We start from the raw sequence: 19,945 nt of genomic DNA, 5'->3' as shown, positions 1-19,945 counted from the left end.
GCCATTGTCAATATAATCCACATTACGATGTGAGACTAGAGTGTACCAATAAGTAAATAAATAAGTAAATAAAATTTAAAAAATCAAGTCAGTTTGTTCAGGACTCATGGTGGAGCACAAGATTGAAAATATTGAAAATGCAAGCCAGGTGTGGTGGCGCACACCTGTAATCCCAGTACTTGGGAGGCCGAGACAGGAGGATAGGTTCACTGGTTCGAGAACAGCCTCAGCAAGTAGTGAGACTCTCATTAACCTAGTGAGACCTTGTTTCCAAATAAGAAATAAAATTGGGCTGGGAGTGTAGCTCGAAGGTAGAATGCCTCTGAGTTCAATTCCCAGTACCAGTACCCCCCCCCAAAAAAAAAGGAAATACTGAAAATATGATACTGGGGCCTTACTGAGCAAACTTCCAAATTAGGGGTACAAACTTGAAGTCACAGGGCAAGATGATTGATGATTTCACCAGCCTCTCCTGGTAAACCCCTCAGCTATTCAACTCCCCCAGGTGGTTTGGTGAGGAAGTAACACTTGGACCAACTTTGCTGGAGAGAGAAGATTCATTGATAAATTTATTGTAGCTTTAGCCTATACACATCCATGCCCTAGTTTCCCTGATATCCAGCTAACATAAAGATTTTAAGATTCTTAGCCAGAGCAGTTTTTACCTCCGTTATCCCAGAGCTCCAAATAGCCACTGCTACTGAAAATGTGACACTGGCTTTAGAAACATAATATGGTAGACTAAAGAACAGTAAGTGTAATTTATCAAAAGAGCCTCAAGGGCAAATCACAGCAACATGAGATAGCCCTAAACACGGGAGCATCACCCACAAAGTTTCACCCAGGTGAAGGCCTTTTTCTCAGTATAAATAAGATAAACACGCATGGCATAGAATACCTACTGCCAAGTCACTCTACCACTGGAACTAGCTCTCTTAAAATACACACGGGATTGCAGCTTCTGCTGCGGTAAGGCTTTCCAGGGCTCTCTGGCCTCTTGAGCACAGCGTTCAAGTTGCTGCCCGAGCTGTTTCCTTGCATTCTTGTTTGCACAACACTCGTCACTGCTCCAGTCGAACCCTCTTCCTGTCACTAGTCGGCTATGCCAGAGGTGAAACTACATTGATCTTCACAGTACAACAACAATATATCGGCTGTCCTCCAGCTGCTACTAACTCCACGATTCACTGACAACAAGACCAAGACCCAAAACAAGAATTTTAAATTGTTTTTCTATTAAAAAAGTGCATCCCACAAAGGCACAGGAAAATTCAGGTTCACCTGTGTATTGAAAACCAATTAAGAATTGGTTATTTGGTTTAATGAAGACATATTTTAAGTAGCAAACTCCTTTAGTGCTTTTTAGATGGAATTTGGTTTGAAAAAAAAAGCCAACATACAAAAATTTTAGGCATATATCCTATTTTTATTGTTGCTTTCTATCAGTATGCCTCACAATAATTAAGAAATTAGCATTTGTCTCTATTAAGTCCTTCATGGGAACAAGTGTATGTGACAAAGTGAAAAGAGAAGGGGGATGAGGGAGAATGAAGATGGGGAGAGAGGCACTCTGTAACTCAACAGTGGATTGGGAATGGTGCCTCACTCTTGTTTCATCATGATTTTTAAAAAGGCTTAAGTTTCTTTATGGTGCTGGTTTTGCTCTTTCAGTGAGGATGCGATGTGATGGCTGCTGCACCTGCTGATGGGTGCTCAGAGGCTGCATGAAGGACACAGGCTGTGGCTGTGAACACAGAGGGTTGACTGCTTCTCCCAGATTAAGGGCAGGATTTTGGCCTCTTTCTAATAGACTACCAGCCAAAGTGAGCATTCAGGCAGACAGGGGAGGCCAGGGCTTTACATCATAAGGCTATGCAAACACCTAAGTGCAGACAAGTGGGAGGTTATAAGAGAGAACACTATTAGGCCTGGAGTAAAAGAATTACATAGTTTATCTAACAGAAGAATTAAAATTATCAGTAGGCAAATTTGCAGCTTGTATTAAGATTTCTGTCAAATTAAGTTTAAACCCTTGCATCTATTTCTTCATTATGAAATGTGTGCATTGTTTTAACACTCGTTATTTTCTTTCTTTTCAGTACCGGGGATTAAACCCAGGAGCACATACCTCCAAACTACACCCCTAGCCCTATTTTTTATTCTTTATTTTGAAATAGAGTCCTACTAAGTTTCAGGGGGCCTCACCGGCCATGAACCTTTGATCCTCCTGTCTCAGCTTCCCAAGTACTGGCATTAAAAGCATGCACCACTGCAACCCACTACACCCATTATTTTCAAATACTCGGCCAAATGTACCAGAAAAGATGTATCAAAATAATAGTACACATCAGTCACTTCAAAAGGAAAACCCACAAAATATCGAAATCATAGACTAGAAATGATACTGATTTGATCAAAGAGCTTTGCTTTTGAAAAAAGAATACATAAACATATCTAAGTCAATCACTAAGCCAAATATGAGAAGGAGAGAGGGGAGGGAATGGGGAGGGAATGGGGTAAGGGCTAATTGGGTGATGTGTGCATATATGCCTCCACCATCTAGTACTCCATTAACAAATATGACTACAATGCACCAATAAAAAACTGTGCATATTTATAAAAATATCAATTCTAAGTTTAATAATAATAGAATAATATTTTTAGAGCGCTTACTATATAATCTGGGTACTGTTCTAAGAAGTATATATATATCCTTGTTTAATTCTCATAACTATGAGGTAAAGAGAATTATCATTCTCAATTTTTATAGATGAAAAACTGAAACAGCAAGGTTAAATAACTTGCCCAAGGTCCAATATCACTAGTAAATGGTAGCATTACTTAATTAACTTGAACCCACATGAAATTGTTAAAGAATGATTATATCTATACAAATATGCTAAGGGAAATGCATTTAAAATGACACAGGTATGCCCATATTAACTGTGTTTTTAAAGCTTCAATTTTATGCATATTGTCCTGTTCTAACTCTAGAAACAGACCCACTTGCTGGTGATTCACCTCACTTTAAATGAATCTTATGTGTGATTAAAAAAAAAGCTTGGTTAGTAACAATAAACCAATTATTGCGACTTTAAAATATAGTCTGTTTGAGGTGTCTTTAAGGAGGCAAGATGTCAAATGTTCTGTGTTTTAAAAAGGACACATGTGTTACACTAGGAGGATAGCCATATGTGCCAACTTGGGCAAGGCATAACATTATTGGATTCTTGGACTTGAAATCAAACATGTAAAGGTTATAGTTGCTCTTGGGACATGAAGACACAGGAGAATTTTTCCTTAAACATTCACAATAGAGAAAAAGACTAAGGCTACAGCACAGTTGTTACTGTTGTCAAAATTAACAACTAATTCTTAACTATATTTATCTGATCAATTTTTTCCCCCCACGGAAAGATGGTGACCAAGAAAAGCAGCGTTTACAGGTCCCGCTAAAACTCGATCTCTTGCCACAAAATCAGTGCTTCTCATAGCCAGAAAACACCATCAGCAGAGAAATAAAATATGTAAACACAAGGGACAGAGAAAAAAAAGACTAGAACAACAACCAGAGACCAGAAATCAAGCCCGCAATGTAGCAGTGGAGCCACGCCGGCGCCATCTTCCCTCATAGCACCAGGCTCCAGAGAGGAAAGGTAAACAAGGAGCTGAAGTGAACAGCTGCAGATCATTCGGGTGTAATTCAGCAGTTCTTTCAGCGCAGTGAATGTCTAAAACTCCCAGTGGCCAAGCTCATCATGCCTTCAAGGGACTCAGAACGGAGCTCAAAACCAGAAAAGAAATACACCAGCCTCACGGCCGAGGGCATGGCAGCGGCGCCATATTGCCAGTGGCGACAGTTCACTGCGCCCTGCCACAGCTCCAGATCTGCGCACACAATAACCGTGAGTGTAATTGCGGCCCTTAAATGAGAAATCTCTGTACTGCACTCCCAGGGACTTGCACAGCTTTGATAATCTCCTTGAATCGGATATTTTGCAGTCCAACCCAGTGAAGGAGTAGCAGTGGCAGAGATACCACACCCTAGTCACAGCTCCCTGTGGGAAAACGCCCAGCCTGGTACCCCCACGGTCTCGCACAGCCTTGATTAACTTCATGGGTATGAGACTTTGCGATACAACCCAGTAAAAGAGTAGTGGCAGCTGAGATTACAACAGACTCGAGATACAGAGCACCCTAAGTGAAGTCGTAGTGACCCAGGGAAGGTACAAAATTCTGATATCTGATCAATTTGAATAGTTCTGAGATCAACAGTTTTATTTCCTTAAACTAACATATATGAGTTACTGAAATATATTTAGTTTTCCATAAAATGTTCAAATTTAACGCATCTGACATTGACCAGGGGATTTCTGCCTCAGGTAATAATATTTTTGGTTGATCTGGTGTATATCATCAAATATGGGTTGCTGGTTTTTTTTTGTAGTTACTGTTAAAAATTTTAAGAAAAGGTATTGTTCCTTTTAGCAGATAATAGCTGTATTCTATTGGTATATACAAGTGACATGGTTATAACACATGCTTAGCCACTAACAACAAAGCTGGTTATTATGTGTGGCTAATAAAAATCACTCTCATTACTATACAGTGTCATGTTCCCATATAATGTTGTACCAGAACATTAAAGTTATCAGTTTAAATAAATCACAGGGGAGATAAAATAAAAAAAATTATCAGTGATGAAGAGCAGATGCACAAAGTCAATCAATCTTTATCCTAAGTTTTTACAGACCCAGTACCTACCACAGTGGTTTTTGTTTTTTTTTTTTTTTAATAGACAATACTTCCTAACTGCTGGCTGGTTAAAAATAAAAATAATACAGATATGTGTTTGGTGGTTAGTTCTTTCTGCTCTGTGAAGACTCAGTAAATAACCCATGTTCATTTGAAATACATGCTGACTCTAAACAAGAGTTGACTGAAGTGAAGTGAACCAAATGACTACATATCAGTGTTTTTAAACAGAAAGAACCAGAAAAAAAAAACATTTATAACAAAGTGGCTTACCTTACAAACAGAAACAATATTGATATTTATCAGTTTCTTAATGACCTGCAAAAAAATAGATACTTTTATGTACATTTGACCATGGAAATGACCACATTCATTACATATATACTTTGGATACTTTGGTAATCTAGAGAAGCACTGGAAGTTTCCCCAGGTGTTAGAGAGACCTTGAAAAATGATGAGTTGGGGTGGAGGGACAAATTTTCTCTTATTTTCACTGTTAGAGTATTTTTCTAATAAAAACAGCAATTCATGCTAATATTCAAAAGACAAAGTAAATGGTGTAGATAAAATCTGGAAGTGAAAAGACACACTAAATCTAATATAAATAGAACACTTCATAATTTCCTCTCTACTAATACGGCGAGTAGAAATTACTGAGTTTAAGGTTTTAATAGTTTTTAAAAATCCACATAGTCCTTTAATAATGTGCTTTCTTAGTTTTCATTAAATGATTATGTATATATCAAGGATATAGCTTTCCTTTTGGCAGAGCTGGTTTACTTGAATCAACTTGCTGCTGTATCTTAACTTATTTTGATTTTTAAATCTTAACACAAAATAGAGCTGTGTTGATATAATACTAATACTAATACTAATACTAATACTAATACTAATACTAATGATGGTGATAAACAGAGCTGCTACTGATCCTGGAACTGTATAAATGAGGTTATAAATATTTTCTCATTCAATCTTCTAGCATTCCTATGAAGCTGCCTATTTTACAAGTGAGGAAACGGAGACTAAGTACGGTTAAGTTTACCCCCAGAGTAGCTTGGGCGTTAAGTAGAAGAGCCGGGATGTAATGCTCAGTCTGGATCATAGTACCCGAGTGTCTCACCAATACCTGCATACATTCTTTTTATCATAAGTGGCAAAGAAAGACTCACATTATCCAAGTCAGGAATTTCCAAAAAATATTCAGGATATTCATATGACATTCCCACGTTGTTCACTGCAATGAGACAAGATCATTAGCTAATATATTTCAAAGATTTATCAAAATAATGAGATTAAAGCTATCAAGACTAAAATGATAAAATTACATAAAATATTATTTATGTCTAGCATGACCTTTCCCACACCTTTCTATCCAAAATCTATCCACCATTAGCGGTCTGGTTCAAAAAGTCTTCCCTCATTAAGGCTTTCTGTCTATACTAGCATTGAACCTCTTTCAAAAGGACTTCTACTAACCTCTTACTTTCCATAGCCCACTGGGAGAGTTTACACACACACACACACACACACACACACACACACACACACACACGTATCTTCTCTATAATAGTAATTTGCAGATATGAATAAACTCTTTGTTACATCTTAAATTTTCATAGTGTAGCAGAGAGGACAGTACTGTAAGAAGAGTGGAAACTTGAATTCTAGTTATAATATTTCTGAAAACGTGTAACCTGGAGTAAGTCACATATGTTATGCATCTCAATTTGTTCATCTCTAACACAAGAGTTTAGTCATACAACAAATATTTGCCATACACTTTTTGGCAACACATGCACCAGAAACTAGGAAAAGAAAGTTCCTCACATCATGGTGCACACAATCTAGTAGGAAGAAAAGGGTGCTCGACCCCCCCAAAGTCAAACAATGACTACATGACGGAGTGCAGAGAACATCTATCCCTAGAAAGCCTGATTTCATCTAGAAAATGAAGAAAGATTTCTTTATGGCAGCCAAGAGACTGGGTCAGACTATATGTGTCTGATAAACCATTCATCGGAGGCTGAGTTCAGGCCTTAGTTTTCCTTCTACCCCCACCTTCCAGTCACCTAAGCTAAGGTGGGGCTAAGAGTATCTACAATTTTTTACACACGCACACACGGTGGTACTGGGAATTAAATCCAAGGGCACTCTACCACTGAACTACATCCCCAGTCCCTTTTTTGAGACAGGGTGTCACTGACTTTATTAGGCTGTTCTTGAACTTGTGATCTTCCTGCCTCAGCCTCCCAGGTCACTGGGAATACAGGCATGTGCCTACACACTCAGTTCCAAATATTCATTAACTAAGTAATGAAATAGATGATGTGTGTGTTTGTGCGTGCGTGCGTGTGAGTGCGCGCGTGCGCACATTACTGGGGATGGAATCCAGGGGGGAATTCTACCTCCGAGCTACAACCCTAGCCTGATTTTATTTTTTATTTTGAAACGGGGTCTTCCTAAGTTCTTGGAGCTGGTGACAAACCTGTATTCTTCCTGTCTCAGTCTCACAAGTAGTGGAATTACAAGAGTGTACCACCATGTCCAGCTCTTATCTATATTTGTCACAACAATTCTATTAGGTAGCCTCTATTATCTCCCTTTTATATAAAAGAACCTGAAATTCAAGCAGTTAAATAACTTGCCTAAGATGATAGAACAAACCAAGCCAGAATTCAAACTCAGGAAATTTGACATCAGAGGCTAGGCTGTTAACCATTACATTAAAGCCTCCATACACCATCCAGAATGCAGCTCAGAAAAAAGTCTCAGCAATAGTTAAGATAATAGCACAGCCTGAATGTAAGCCAATTTTAATATGACCCACATAAAAATAAAGATAATAAAAATCTGATAGCAATGTTTATTAACAAAACTGAAGTATAGAAAAGAAAGGTTTCAGTTGCAAAGTGATAATTATGATCAGTCTGCTAAAGCTTATAAGGAATTGTGCCAGATAAACCTGAGAGCAGTGATAGTAACTTTTCAATAGACTAACAAAGAAAGTAGTAGTTCAAAGGAACTCAGTAAGGGCTCTATATTTGGCTAAGCAGTCACTTGAAGCTGGGTCTCCAAATTTCACTTGCAAAATTCAGTCAGGATGGTGTGAACAGACCACTGCAACTCGTCTAAAAAGATGTAAAAAGATAACTGGCAAAGCAAACTGCATTCAATTAGGAATCATGCCCAACTGTATAAGGATCATATCCAAGTCTAATCAATAACAGCAGGTACAAATTCATTTTTATTTTGTTCAGTGGGTTTTCCCTCCACCAGGCATCCCAGGAACTAATTCTATAAAAGGTCCACTAACAATTAAGTCTAGACTAGTTGACTAGTTGACGGGATCCCTTGACTTTGCCTTCACCATCACATAATTATAAAGAATAACTTAAAGTGACTAAGAGAAACCGAGATACTTCTTACAACGCCACATATACACACAATATTCTTTACAAAGTCAGTTTAAGATAGCAGAATCTTTGAGGAAATTTTTTGCCAAATTGTAATATTTTTCAGGATTTAAAAATCCCATCATGTACAGCAAATCCCATCTCCCTTCATTCTCTATAAGCTTTTTGTCCTCAGATTTCTTTCTAAGCTATGGAAACATTAATGCCATACTTAAAAATATTAAAGGAAACTAAACAGTATAATTATGCACCTTTCAAAATCCAGACATGGTGGGGTTTTTTGTTGTTGTTTTGTTCTTATTTTTTAAACCTGGAAACTTTAAATGGACAGTTGACTTAAAAATCTCAACATAAACCGAGCGTGGTGGCGCGTGCTTGTAATCCCTGCACTTGGGAGGCGAGACAGGAGGATTGCGCAGGTTCGAAGCCAGCCTCGCTGGCTTAAGAAACCCTGTTTCCAAATAAAAATATAAAAAAATAGGTGTCTGGGAGTGTAGCCCAGAGGTAGGAGGGTTTCCAGGAACTCCAGTACCACAGGGGGGAAAAAAAAAATCTCAACATAATCTACAAGTACAAAGTTGAGGTAAGAAAATCCACGTGTAACTAAGCAAACATGAGAACTTTTAACATCGCTCTAAAAGAAAACAAGTGTAACACGGAACTTTAGCCTGAAGAAGTAAATAGCACCATGTAGATTAGAAGGACTATGCCTTTCTGAACATAAGTGGAAACAATAAAGTTAGAGTTAGAATTGGCTTTTCAGAGCGTCAAGTCCAATTTTATGAGGTCACAATGGGCAACGTATCCTGTGCAAGGCAGTAGGACACTCATATCCTTTCTTAGATCATTGTTTGCACCTTTTGTTTGTGGAATGTGTGCTACTTTCTTTCCACAATAAAGAATCACTGCAGAGTACTATTTTTCAAGAGTATAGAAACAACTGTTGCTCTTGTTGGATGCTCAGAAAATGATACCCCCAAATATGGTCCCTTGCTATGCTGATAATTTTAAATTAAAGGCATTTAGGGATCAGCAGATTCCAGATGAGGCTTTTCTTTGAAGTTCTCTTATCGACTTAGAGACCGGATCCACCAAAGAGGAGCACAATTGCCTTCAATCTTCTTACTGAAATTTCATTAACCAAGGAAGATTAAACTCATATCACAGAGGAGAATACTGAAAATCAAACATCACACCTAGAGCCTAGAGGAACTTTGTCCTAGGCATTATCTGTTCCCTGGGTCTATTCATCGCCCCTAAAAATCATTTCCTCTCCGTCTAAAACTGAATACATTCCCTCTTCCCCTCCCCTACCAAGAGGGTACTTAGGCCTGAACTGTCAGACTCTTTGAATTTCCTATTTCACATGGCTCCCATACACATGTAAATGTTAATCAATTTGTAAGCCTTTTCCCCTGTTAACCTATTCTTGTCAGCTTATTTTAGCAGACTCCGTTATCAAACCTTCAGAAGGAAAGTCTGGATTTCCCGATATTCCAAAATAGTTATTTCCATAAACTGCAAAATAGCGCCGATCTTTTGGAAAAGGCAAATCTACTGCAATCTCATTTTGAGACATCAGGTGGCAGCAATGACCAAATAGCAGGCAGAGGGCTTTCAGGGGATTGCAAACAGAAAACAGCTTTGGATAGGAGTGAAAGATGGAAATATTATCATTATACTTTAATCTCATTAAGAGTGGGTGCAGGCAATGCCATCTCTATATTTTACAAGATTCGTTATTGGATTTATAAAACCAAGCAATGTCACAAATTGTTCCAACATCATTCAGAAAGCTGAAAATCCCTTCTAACTGGTAATATCTTAAATTAGCATTAAATATTACGTTATTAGCGAGTTTTCTTGAATTCTTGAAGTAAGCCACCAGAAATGGATATAATTTCCAGTGGCCTATGGAAACCTCTTATACATGTAATGCACATACCATGCCTAGCCTAGTAATCACCACCGACCTTGAACAATAGTAAATTCTTTCCCATCAGCCTCTCACTGGAGTCTTAAGACTGGAAAGAACCCAGTTGAAAAGATGAGGCAGACAGAGAACAGAGGAAAGCAGACCAGGACCAAGGACAAGGGAAGTGGGAAGAGAAGTTGATGTGGATAGAGGTGTAACCCTCACAGAGCTGATCCCTCTCTGCAGCCCCATCTAAAACTCCAGAAAACACTCAGGAAAACATAAGTGCTGCATTTTAAAGACTCAGAAAATCTACAAATCTACAAAATAACTCTTAATGTTATTTTAACTTCCATCATGCTGCTTATAAAAAATCACTTCCATATCTCTTACTTAAGAAAATCCAACGCCAGGCGTGGTGGCGCACGCTTGTAATCCCAGCATTCAGGTGGCTGAGACAGGAGGCCAGGTTCGCAGCCATCCTCAGTTACTTAGTGAGGTCCTTTGCAACTCAGTGAGACCCTATTTAATAAAATAATGAATAAAAAATAGGTCTGGGGGTGTCGTTTGAAGGAAGAATGCCCCTGGGTGCCAGAAAAAAAAAAGGCTGGGGGTATATCTCTCAGAGGTAAAATCCCTAGTACTACAAAAAAAGAAAGAAGAAAAGAAAGAAAGAAAGAGAAAACAACAGCTGTTGGTTTCATTAAACTGAAAAAACTAAATTCTTAAAACACAGACTTCATTAATAGTGATTATACCAAAAGGGGAGGAAATCCTTTCTGTCTTAAATTTTTGAGATAAAATTTTAAGAAAAGAACTGGAGAAGTAGCCCAGTAGTAGAGCACTTGCCTAGATTCATGAGGCCCGGGATTAGTCCCCATAACTGGAAACAAAACAAAACACAACAAAAAGCAGATACAGCCTTCAAAGTCCAACATAGCCCAGAGGTTAGTTTTGGCTCTAAAACCACAAGTTTCTAACAAGAGGCATGTGATTTCACCCTGATAAGTCTCAGTTTTCTCATTATTCTTATATATGAAATAGGGATAATAATCTAAGAATCCAATGAGATACATGTACGAAATCTTTAACCTGACACCCGAAACATATTAATATGTCAATAAGTGGAGAAAGAAGAGTTTTCATTATTACAGGGTCATTAATCCAACAAAAATTTATTGTACCTAGCACAAAGTGCCCTGCTTCTATTTTACATGATCAACATCAAAGAACAGAAGTCCTTCTGGGAGACAGATCTCGGGATGGCAGTGAATCAGAAGAGCTCTCGATACTGACCAAATTTCTCCTGACTCCTGCTCTGCCCTCTTTCCTGAATTCAAGTAGATCTGGCTCCCAGTCTCAGACTGTGGAAAGTGATGCAAGAGATGTCTTCTTTGCCTTCTTTAACATATTGCTGTAGCTAGCACATGTTCATACACTGACAGATGATATTTGGAACACCATGTAAAACATTTTGCAAACTTTACAGTTTTCATACACTTGTGAGTAGCAATATCCAAATAAAAGAGAGTTTACAAGGCTTCAAATTTGCAGTGCCTTAATCGGAAATTGAAAAATTAAGATTGAGTCAGAAGCAACAAAACAGAACATTTCCACGGTTTAATTATAAATTGCTGTGTGATCCTCGTTACAAAATTAGGTAAGATTTGCCATAGATAAAGTTAGAAAGGAGGGTGAGGAAACAAGAGTGACATGAGGCTGGTCGTCAAATGCTGGCTAACGGGGGAACACTGATTTCGTGACTTACATTCCTATTTACATTTCTGAAATCGCAAAGCTACTTACCCAGTTTTAAGTTAAAGGCTCTGTTTTAATTAATATCATTAGTGGGTTCTGAGTAAAAGGAAATAAATTTGAAGTCTGAAAGTTTTATGCTCACCTTAGAAATACAATCTTAGTCAACACATCTAATGGAACTAAGAGGCACTACTCTTAGTCTGATTATATTCCTGCTGAGTCTCCAAGTGTGTGTGTTTGTGGTGTGTGTGTGTGTGTGTGTGTGTGTGTGTGTGTGTGTGTGTAAATTTATGCTCCTATTCTGCTTACCATGATTGGCAATGCCAGGCTTCTGCCTCATTCAATACAAAAAAGGCTCCCTTCTAGCAGAGACGTTCATGCCCAGTGAGCCACCTGTCTCCTTGAATCTCCACTTGGGTTTCTCACGTCTTCTCAAGCTTAACATATTTGCAAAGTGAAGAAATCATTTTGCTCTACAGAATTTGCCCCAGACCTGGAGTTTTCTGTCTTAGAGAAATGCCACCAGTTATCAAAGCCAGATCCTAGAAGTTGTTCTTTACTAGTTGTCTAATTCTCAACAATGAATTTAGCCTCTAAGTCTCTTTGCTGTCTGTAAAATGGACACAGACACATTTATATCTACCTTACAGGGTTGCTGGGGATTATATGAGATCTATCATCATGGTGCCTGGCGTATAAAAATGCTCAATGAGTGTTGGCAATAATGATGTAAAAAATTACTGTTGTTTTTCACTCAAGATCTGGTTGAGGCTCCTCATCAAAACTGGTCCTATTGTCTATTTCCTAAGCACCTCACTTAGTCAATCATTTCTATTTCTACCACTGCCATCCTAATATAAATGACCCTCATCTTATGTTTTATTGCTGAAATAATCTTACTGGTCTCATATCAGTTCTTACCTTTTTGCACTTGGGAAGGATCTCTCAAAAAAAAAATTTTTTTTTTTTTTTTTTTGGCACTGGGGATGGAAACCCCCAGGGGCATTCTACCTACAATCTACAACCCCAGCCCTATTTTTTATTCTTTATTTTGAAACAGGGTCTCACTGAGTTGCAAAGGGTCTCACTAAGTAGCCGAGGCTGTCTGCGAACCTGTGATCCTCTTGTCTCAGGCATGCGCCACCACGCCCAGCTCCACAATTTTAATATGCTATTGACGCCTAGAATTTGCCACTGGCTTTCCACTGTATTTCCAAGAAGTCTCTTAAACTAAACGAGAATGGGCCCCCCATACTTTGAGTATCTACATAAAAAACTGCAGCTGTTTACTTCTGTAACAGATATATGAGCCTGGGTCCATCACAGGCATCAAACCACGGAGACCATGTTCAATGCTGCACACAGAGGGCGGTGCCCGTCAAGCTGTTCTACAGAACATTTCCATGTTCTACTGTGAACGCCGCTGGCCACACTGCACAGCTCTATGAGCCTCTCTGGGTTCTGAATGCTACCTGATATGCGAACAGTTCTCTGCTCAAACACACACTATTAAATTTAGTTCTTCTTAAGTTTTCCTTTTAATGAGTGCAAATTTGGTAACCTGGTTTTCTAAGAGTTTTGTATATGGCTCTGCTTAACCTCTAGACTCCTCTCTTGCTACTATTTCCCTTGAATTCTTGCTCCAGGTTTACAGGTCTCCTGGCAGTTCTTCCAGCATGCCATGCACAGACTTCAGAGTGTTTGAACTTACTGGTCCTCCTACCAGAAACCCTTCCTGCATCTCTCCTTCCAGAGTCGGCTTCAGGTTTCAACTGAAATACTACTTCTTCAGGAAGACCATCTGTGACTCCTGTAACTTTCTCAATAACATACTCTCTCATGACATGGAACTCATGCCCAACTACTTGTTCAATAGCTACCTATTCTATCTTCCTAAGAAAGCAGAAACAATGTCTGATTCATTTACTGAGACAGCTCTGAAATTTTACTTGTTTAGTGAATTAATACAAGATTGACTGAATGACTCAATTAACAAAGAGTAAAATAGTAGTTACCAAAGGCTGCGTCAGGTCGAGAGAAGGAAGGACACATAGAGGATAGCTAATTAGTACAGGGCTGTAGTTGGAAAGGAAAAATAACTTATAATGCTCTCTAGCACAGTAGGGTAAGTACAGTTGAGAACAATTGTATGTTTCAAATAACTAGTACAGAGGACTTTCAGTGTTCTTTTTTTTTTTTTAAATTTGGTACATCTTACATTGTATTAGGGTATATAACGTCAGAAAAATGCATGCACACAGCTCTTGGTGCCCAGCCCACCAAGTTCTTCTCCCATCCCTCACCCTCTTGCATGTCTTTGAGATTGGAATTGGTACTTTCAGATACATTCATAGCATTATTTCAACTATTACATTCTTTATAACTTTGTCTCACCTCCTCCCTTCCCTAACCCCCTTGGTCACTCCCCTGGTGTCTAATCTCATCTGTCTCCCATTATTTCTGAATATCTCTCTAGCTTCCTATATAAAAGAAAACAGATGTCCACTCATTTTTAGAGATTGGCTAAACTCATTTAGTAGAATATTCTCGAGTTCCATTCATTTTCCTGCAAATAGTATGATTTTGTTCTTCTTTATGGCTGAGTAAAACTCCACTGTGTATATATACCAAAGTTTTGTAATCTAGTCATCTGTTGACTAAACCCCTAGGCTGGCTCCATAATTTGGCTATTGTAAATTGTGTTGCTATGAACATAAAATTAAAGTATCATTAAGATATTTTGATTTAATTTCTTTTGGGAAAATGTCTAGGAGAACTATCACTGGGTCATTCTCAACCTTCTGAGAAAACCTCCAAACTGATCTCCATAGCAGCTGTACTAGTTTGCATTCCCACTAACAGTGTTAATAGGGATCCTGTTTCCCACAACCTCACCAGCACTTATTAATATTTGTGTTCTTGATGAGTGCCATTCTAACTGGGGTCAGACAGAATGTCGTTATAGTTTTAATTTGCATTTTCTTGATTGCTAGAAATGTTGAACAATTGTTCATATATTTGTTGGCCATTTGTATTTCTTCTTTTTTGTGTGTGTGTGGTACTGGGGTTCCTGGAAGCCTTTCTACCTCCAGGCTACACTCCCAGACCTATTTTTTATATTTTTATTTGGAAACAGGGTCTCTTAAGTCAGTGAGGCTGGCTTGGAACCTGTGTGATCCTCTTGTCTCCACCTCCCAAGTGCAGGGATTACAAGCATGCACCACCACGCCCGGCTTGTATTTCTTCTTTTGAAAAGAGTCTAGTCAGTTCTGTTGCCCATTTTTGATTGGGTTATTATTATTATTTTTTTAGTGGTAAGCTTTTAAGCTCTTTATATATTCTAGATCTTTGTCTCATGGGCAGGCACTAAATATCTTTTCCCATTCTATAGGCTCTCTCTATACATTCTTGATAGTTTCCTTTGCTGTGCAAAAGCTTTTTAATTTATTGCTATTCTATTCATTAATTTTTGTTTTACTTTCTTAAGTTTTCAGGGTCTTATTGAGAAAGTTTCTACCTGTTCCTATGTATTAAAGTATTGGTCCTATGCCCTCTTTTTAGCAGTTTCAAAGTTTCTGGTTTAATTTCTAGGCCTTTGAATCATCTTAAGTTGACTTTGGTAAAGGGTCAGTGGTTAAGGTTTAGTTCCATTTTCTACATATGGATAGCCAGTTTTCCTAACACCCTTTTTTGAAAAAGCTTTGATAATACATATACTGGAGAAAGGACAGCCTTTTCAACATTATTAACACAAAGAAACAGTAAATGTTTGAGGTGATAGCTCTTACCATTACACATCATATACTGTGGATTGGAATATCATACTGCAGTCCATTAATATTTTCTAAAATAGGAAAGAAAAGGTGCTGTATAATAAAGGACTTGTCCAGCCTTTGTTAATGGGATGAAAGTTATAGATCTTAGGAATTCCATGAGTGATAGCAGTGTCTTCACTATTAATGGCGAGACCCCAGATCACACCTGAGTTTATATCAAAATGACTCAAGATGGGGGCTGGTCACCAGAAAGACCAACTCTGTGATTAACAGTTGGGCCTTTGAGGCAGATCAATCTTCACGTAAGACAGGATGGCTGGGGATTGAGTTCAATCACACAGCCAATGATCCGAGTAATCATGCTTATATACTGAAACCCCAATAAAAACTCTGGACACTCAAGCCTGGGGAAGCTTCCTGGTTGGAGAACCACATGGATGTGCTGGGAGGGTGCCCCGACTGTAAAGAAGGGAACACAGAAGCAGCTCTGTGTTTGGGACCATCTCAACCTTGCTTTGTGTGCCTCATCATTTGGCTGAGCCTGGTTTGCACCCTTCATAAGAAAACTGTGATCATGAGTACTGTACTCTCCTGAGTTCTGTGGATGGTTCTAACTAATGGTCAAGCCTGAGGAAATGATGGGAACTCAAAAATTTGTAGCCAGCTGGTTAACACGGCAGGTCCCCCAGGGACCCCCAAACTTATAGCTGACATCTGAAATGAGGACTTTGTTGAAAACTGTGCCTTTGACCCTATGGTATCCATGCTAACTCTGGGTAGGTAGTGACAGAATGTGATAGCAGTACTATATATAAAAGGGAAGTTTCAGAAGTGTCTTTAGAAGGCACAAAGATCTTATCCTGGTATTAACAGGGAAACTCCATCCCCTAGCTCCCAAACTATCATTTGATCACACTCCTACAATCCTTTCCTAGTTTCTTAGGCTACTAGTTTCTGCTTTCTTAAGCTAAAATCATTTATACTTGGGCTTCAAAAAAAAAAAAAACAACAAAAACTGATAAGAACATAGCAGCACAATTTGTAATAGCCAAAATATGGAACCAACCCAGATCACCATCAACAGATGAATGGATAGCAAAACTGTGGGAAATACACACAATGGAATTCTATTCAGCCATAAAGAAGAACAAAATTATATCATTTGCAAGAAGATGGAAAGCCCTGGAGAGCATCATGTTAAGTGAGATCAGCCAAGCACAGAAGGAGAAGATACATGTTTCCTCTAATATGCCCAAACTAGGAAACACAAAGGATACCAGTGGGACTCCAGATAATGGAGGGGAAATACCAGCAAAGTTTGAATGGAAAGATAGGAGAGGAGGAAGGCTGATCTTGATTAATGAGGGTCTACACCTGAACATGTGTAAAATTATGAATAAGACATGGTTAACCTGGACAACCATTGGTGGGAGGGGGGAGGGAAAACGGGGGCGGGGGGGAGAGGGCACCAAATATAGTTTAAATGTATACTACTTATGTTCAATAAAAAATTTTTTTTAAAAAAAAGAGGGGGGAAAGTGGCATTTCCAAGTACATGAAGTTTATCTCAGCACCACAACAATCACCAACCTACCACTATAGTTTCCTCTTTCCATTCATATCTTTCTCCATTTCAAAATGACTTTCCACAGCCAGGCATGGTGGCGCACGCTTGTAATCCCCGTGCTTGGGAGGCTGAGACAGGAGGACCACACAGGTTCGAAGCCAGCCTCAGCTACTTAGTGAGCCTCTCAGCAACTTAGTGAGACCCTGTTTCCAAATAAAATATAAAGTAGGTCTGGGAGTATAGCCTGGAGGTAGAAAGCCTCTGGGTTCCACCCCCAGTACCACCCAAACAAACAACAACAACCACCAAAAAAAAAAAAAAAGACTTTACATATCTCTTACTAACTTAAGTAGCATTTCTTGGAGGGGGGGAGTGTACTGATTCAGTTAAAAGCAGACAGATAATAAACTGAATGACTATTCTCAATAAGAGGTAAATGATAGATGTCATTGGTTCTATCAGAGGTATTTATATTGCAAAGAGAGCAGTTTAAAACTAATTTCTAATTTATATAGTTTCTGAGAACAGAAAGAATACTCTATAGCTTTACATATTTCTAAAACAGTAAGACCTTTCCATTCCTAGCTCCCTTAATCAACTGGAACTAGGAAGCTACACAATTTCCTAGTAGGCTCATTCTCCCTTCCTTCCAAGCAATCCTGGGCAAGTTTCCCTGAGCTCAGGTCGTTGGCCCTGTGGTCCTTACTATCACACCAACGTCTATCCCTCTTCCTTGGATTCTTTGGGGACTGAAATACAAGGAAGCTCTTTTTGGATCCCAAACCAATTATCTAGGAGTTTGCCATTTGGAAGCTAACTAATAGCTTCCTAAGTAGCTAATAATACTCTTGGGACTTTTATTAGCCAACTTGTAAAACTTAGTGTACACAAAGACAAAATTGATCTAAACTATGATGAATATCTCTGCTCAAGCTGTTAGTTTAGTAAACACAGTATTTACATTCAACTATTCTCTATTTCGGAAAATTCTGGGAAATATAGGCTTTAGGAGAGAAAAATGGAATTCAAATGCTTTTCCCAATGGGGAATGTGGTGGCATGAGCAAAGATAACAGAGTTTGCATTTGGCTAAGAAAGGAAGGACATTGATCAAAGTATAGCTTACCAAGTGCATTCAAAGAGCAAGTATTCATTTTTAAAGGGAATGGAAAGAATATAAGGCCGGGTCCACCTTTACTATCTATACATATTATTGCTATTATAATGGGACCTCTTAAAATTACAGGCAATGTGTATTGGTAGGGCCAAAACAAAACAAAAGAAGAGGTTCATGGATGACAAACAGTCCTGAATACACTAAGCCAGGATGACAACACTGGTCATCTGGAATCTAATGACTCTTTTTATTCTACGATTTATGTAAACCATGACGTGATGGGTGGAGAGGACTTTGAGAGCATCTGACGTGGAGAAACTTTTCTCTAGTATGCATTAAAAGATTGAATAAAGTTGAGGTGGCTTTTAAGAAATGGATCACAAACTAAGTAACTATAATTTTTTTTCAAGAAGACCTTTCTTTCTCTTTCCATAATACAGAATTATACTTTTATAAAGTTAAAGTCATAGTAGTGGAATTTGAAAAAGTATTGTCTGTGGCATATTTCAAATCCAAGGCTACTCCTTTGGCCTTGATAAATTACGCCTCCCTGCGATGTATTGTGCCAAGTCCTCCAAACCAATTTGAAGTACCGACAAGAGTCTCTCGCGAGGATCAAGTAAGTATTATAGCAATCATACTTTGTTAACCAATTGTTTGCTTATTCAAAAAAGTAAGGATGCCATTTTCTCTAAATAGTTGAAGCTTTATATGCTTCCTAAAATCTGTATTTCTTGGCATTTGCCTGAAAGAAGACAGCAGATGCTTACTTTTTTACATAATAGAATTAAGAATCCAACTTCTCAACTTTAAGCATTTAGAGTCTCATCAAGTTATGGTGACCTTTCAAGATAAATTCACACAATTCATGGTTGTTTTCTTTCCACTTATCTCACTGAAAGCTTAATGTTTCTTTCATGACAAAGGGCTTTAGCATTTTCCATTGTAATTCTGAAAATATTAATTCTCTTTATTAAGCATCGATGTTATTTGGTGCTCAACACTATTCAAATAAAATGAGTATGCCTGGGTCATTTATTTTTCTTTTTATCATTACTAGTTTCACTAATACTTGGTTGAAAAAATCTCTTGTATGACTTAATATGGATTGCTATGTCTTACTAGAAATCAATCTATACACAGAATGCTATAAGATTTGTATTAAGCAGAGGAGCAAGAAAAATAAAGAAGATGATTTGGGCCGTATGAGACAGAGGTGGGGTATATGGGATCTGGATGGATTTGAAGGAAAGAGAAAAGGAGTTGAAGGAGCTAGAAACTCATACAATCTAAGAAAGAAAACGTAAACATCTGTGTCCCCTTGTTAGTTCCATAGTGTCACATCCAGACTACAGAAAGAACTATCAGATTAGACTTAAAATATGACCAAGTAGTGAAACTCAGCTCACAGAGTTACTTTAAAAGTGACCACAAAATTACAATGCAATGTAAGTGTGTTAGCTAAGAAATATAAATGATAGAGTTGACATTTGTGGTAGAATTTAAAAAAAAATTAAATGTAGAGTCCAGCAAATGAGATAATAATATATGCACAAGTGATACTATACACTTTCAAAGATTACATAAATATTAGCTATAATTATTTCTATTATTGATAAATAGCTAACCAAAATCAAAGCCAAAA

At 38.2% G+C, this 19,945-nt stretch overlaps 1 protein-coding gene across 1 annotated transcript in view; it reads right to left on the bottom strand.

Annotated features, from left to right (window-relative positions):
- The window catches only part of HSD17B12 (hydroxysteroid 17-beta dehydrogenase 12), a gene marked incomplete at both ends in the record, with an annotated part of 190,309 nt that overhangs the window by 42,432 nt on the left and 127,932 nt on the right, over positions 1-19,945 (bottom strand). Inside the window, 2 exons of the mRNA XM_080692845.1 lie at positions 5,029-5,073; positions 5,925-5,989. Coding sequence (XP_080548971.1) covers positions 5,029-5,073; positions 5,925-5,989 — 110 coding nt within the window. The remainder of the gene's footprint in view (positions 1-5,028; positions 5,074-5,924; positions 5,990-19,945) is intronic.

Source organism: Muscardinus avellanarius (assembly GCF_963383645.1).
Source record: "Muscardinus avellanarius genome assembly, chromosome: 1".
Classification (NCBI taxonomy): domain Eukaryota; kingdom Metazoa; phylum Chordata; class Mammalia; order Rodentia; family Gliridae; genus Muscardinus; species Muscardinus avellanarius.
The sequence above is the reverse complement of the archived record's forward strand: the minus strand, read 5'-3'. Positions and strand labels throughout refer to the sequence as shown.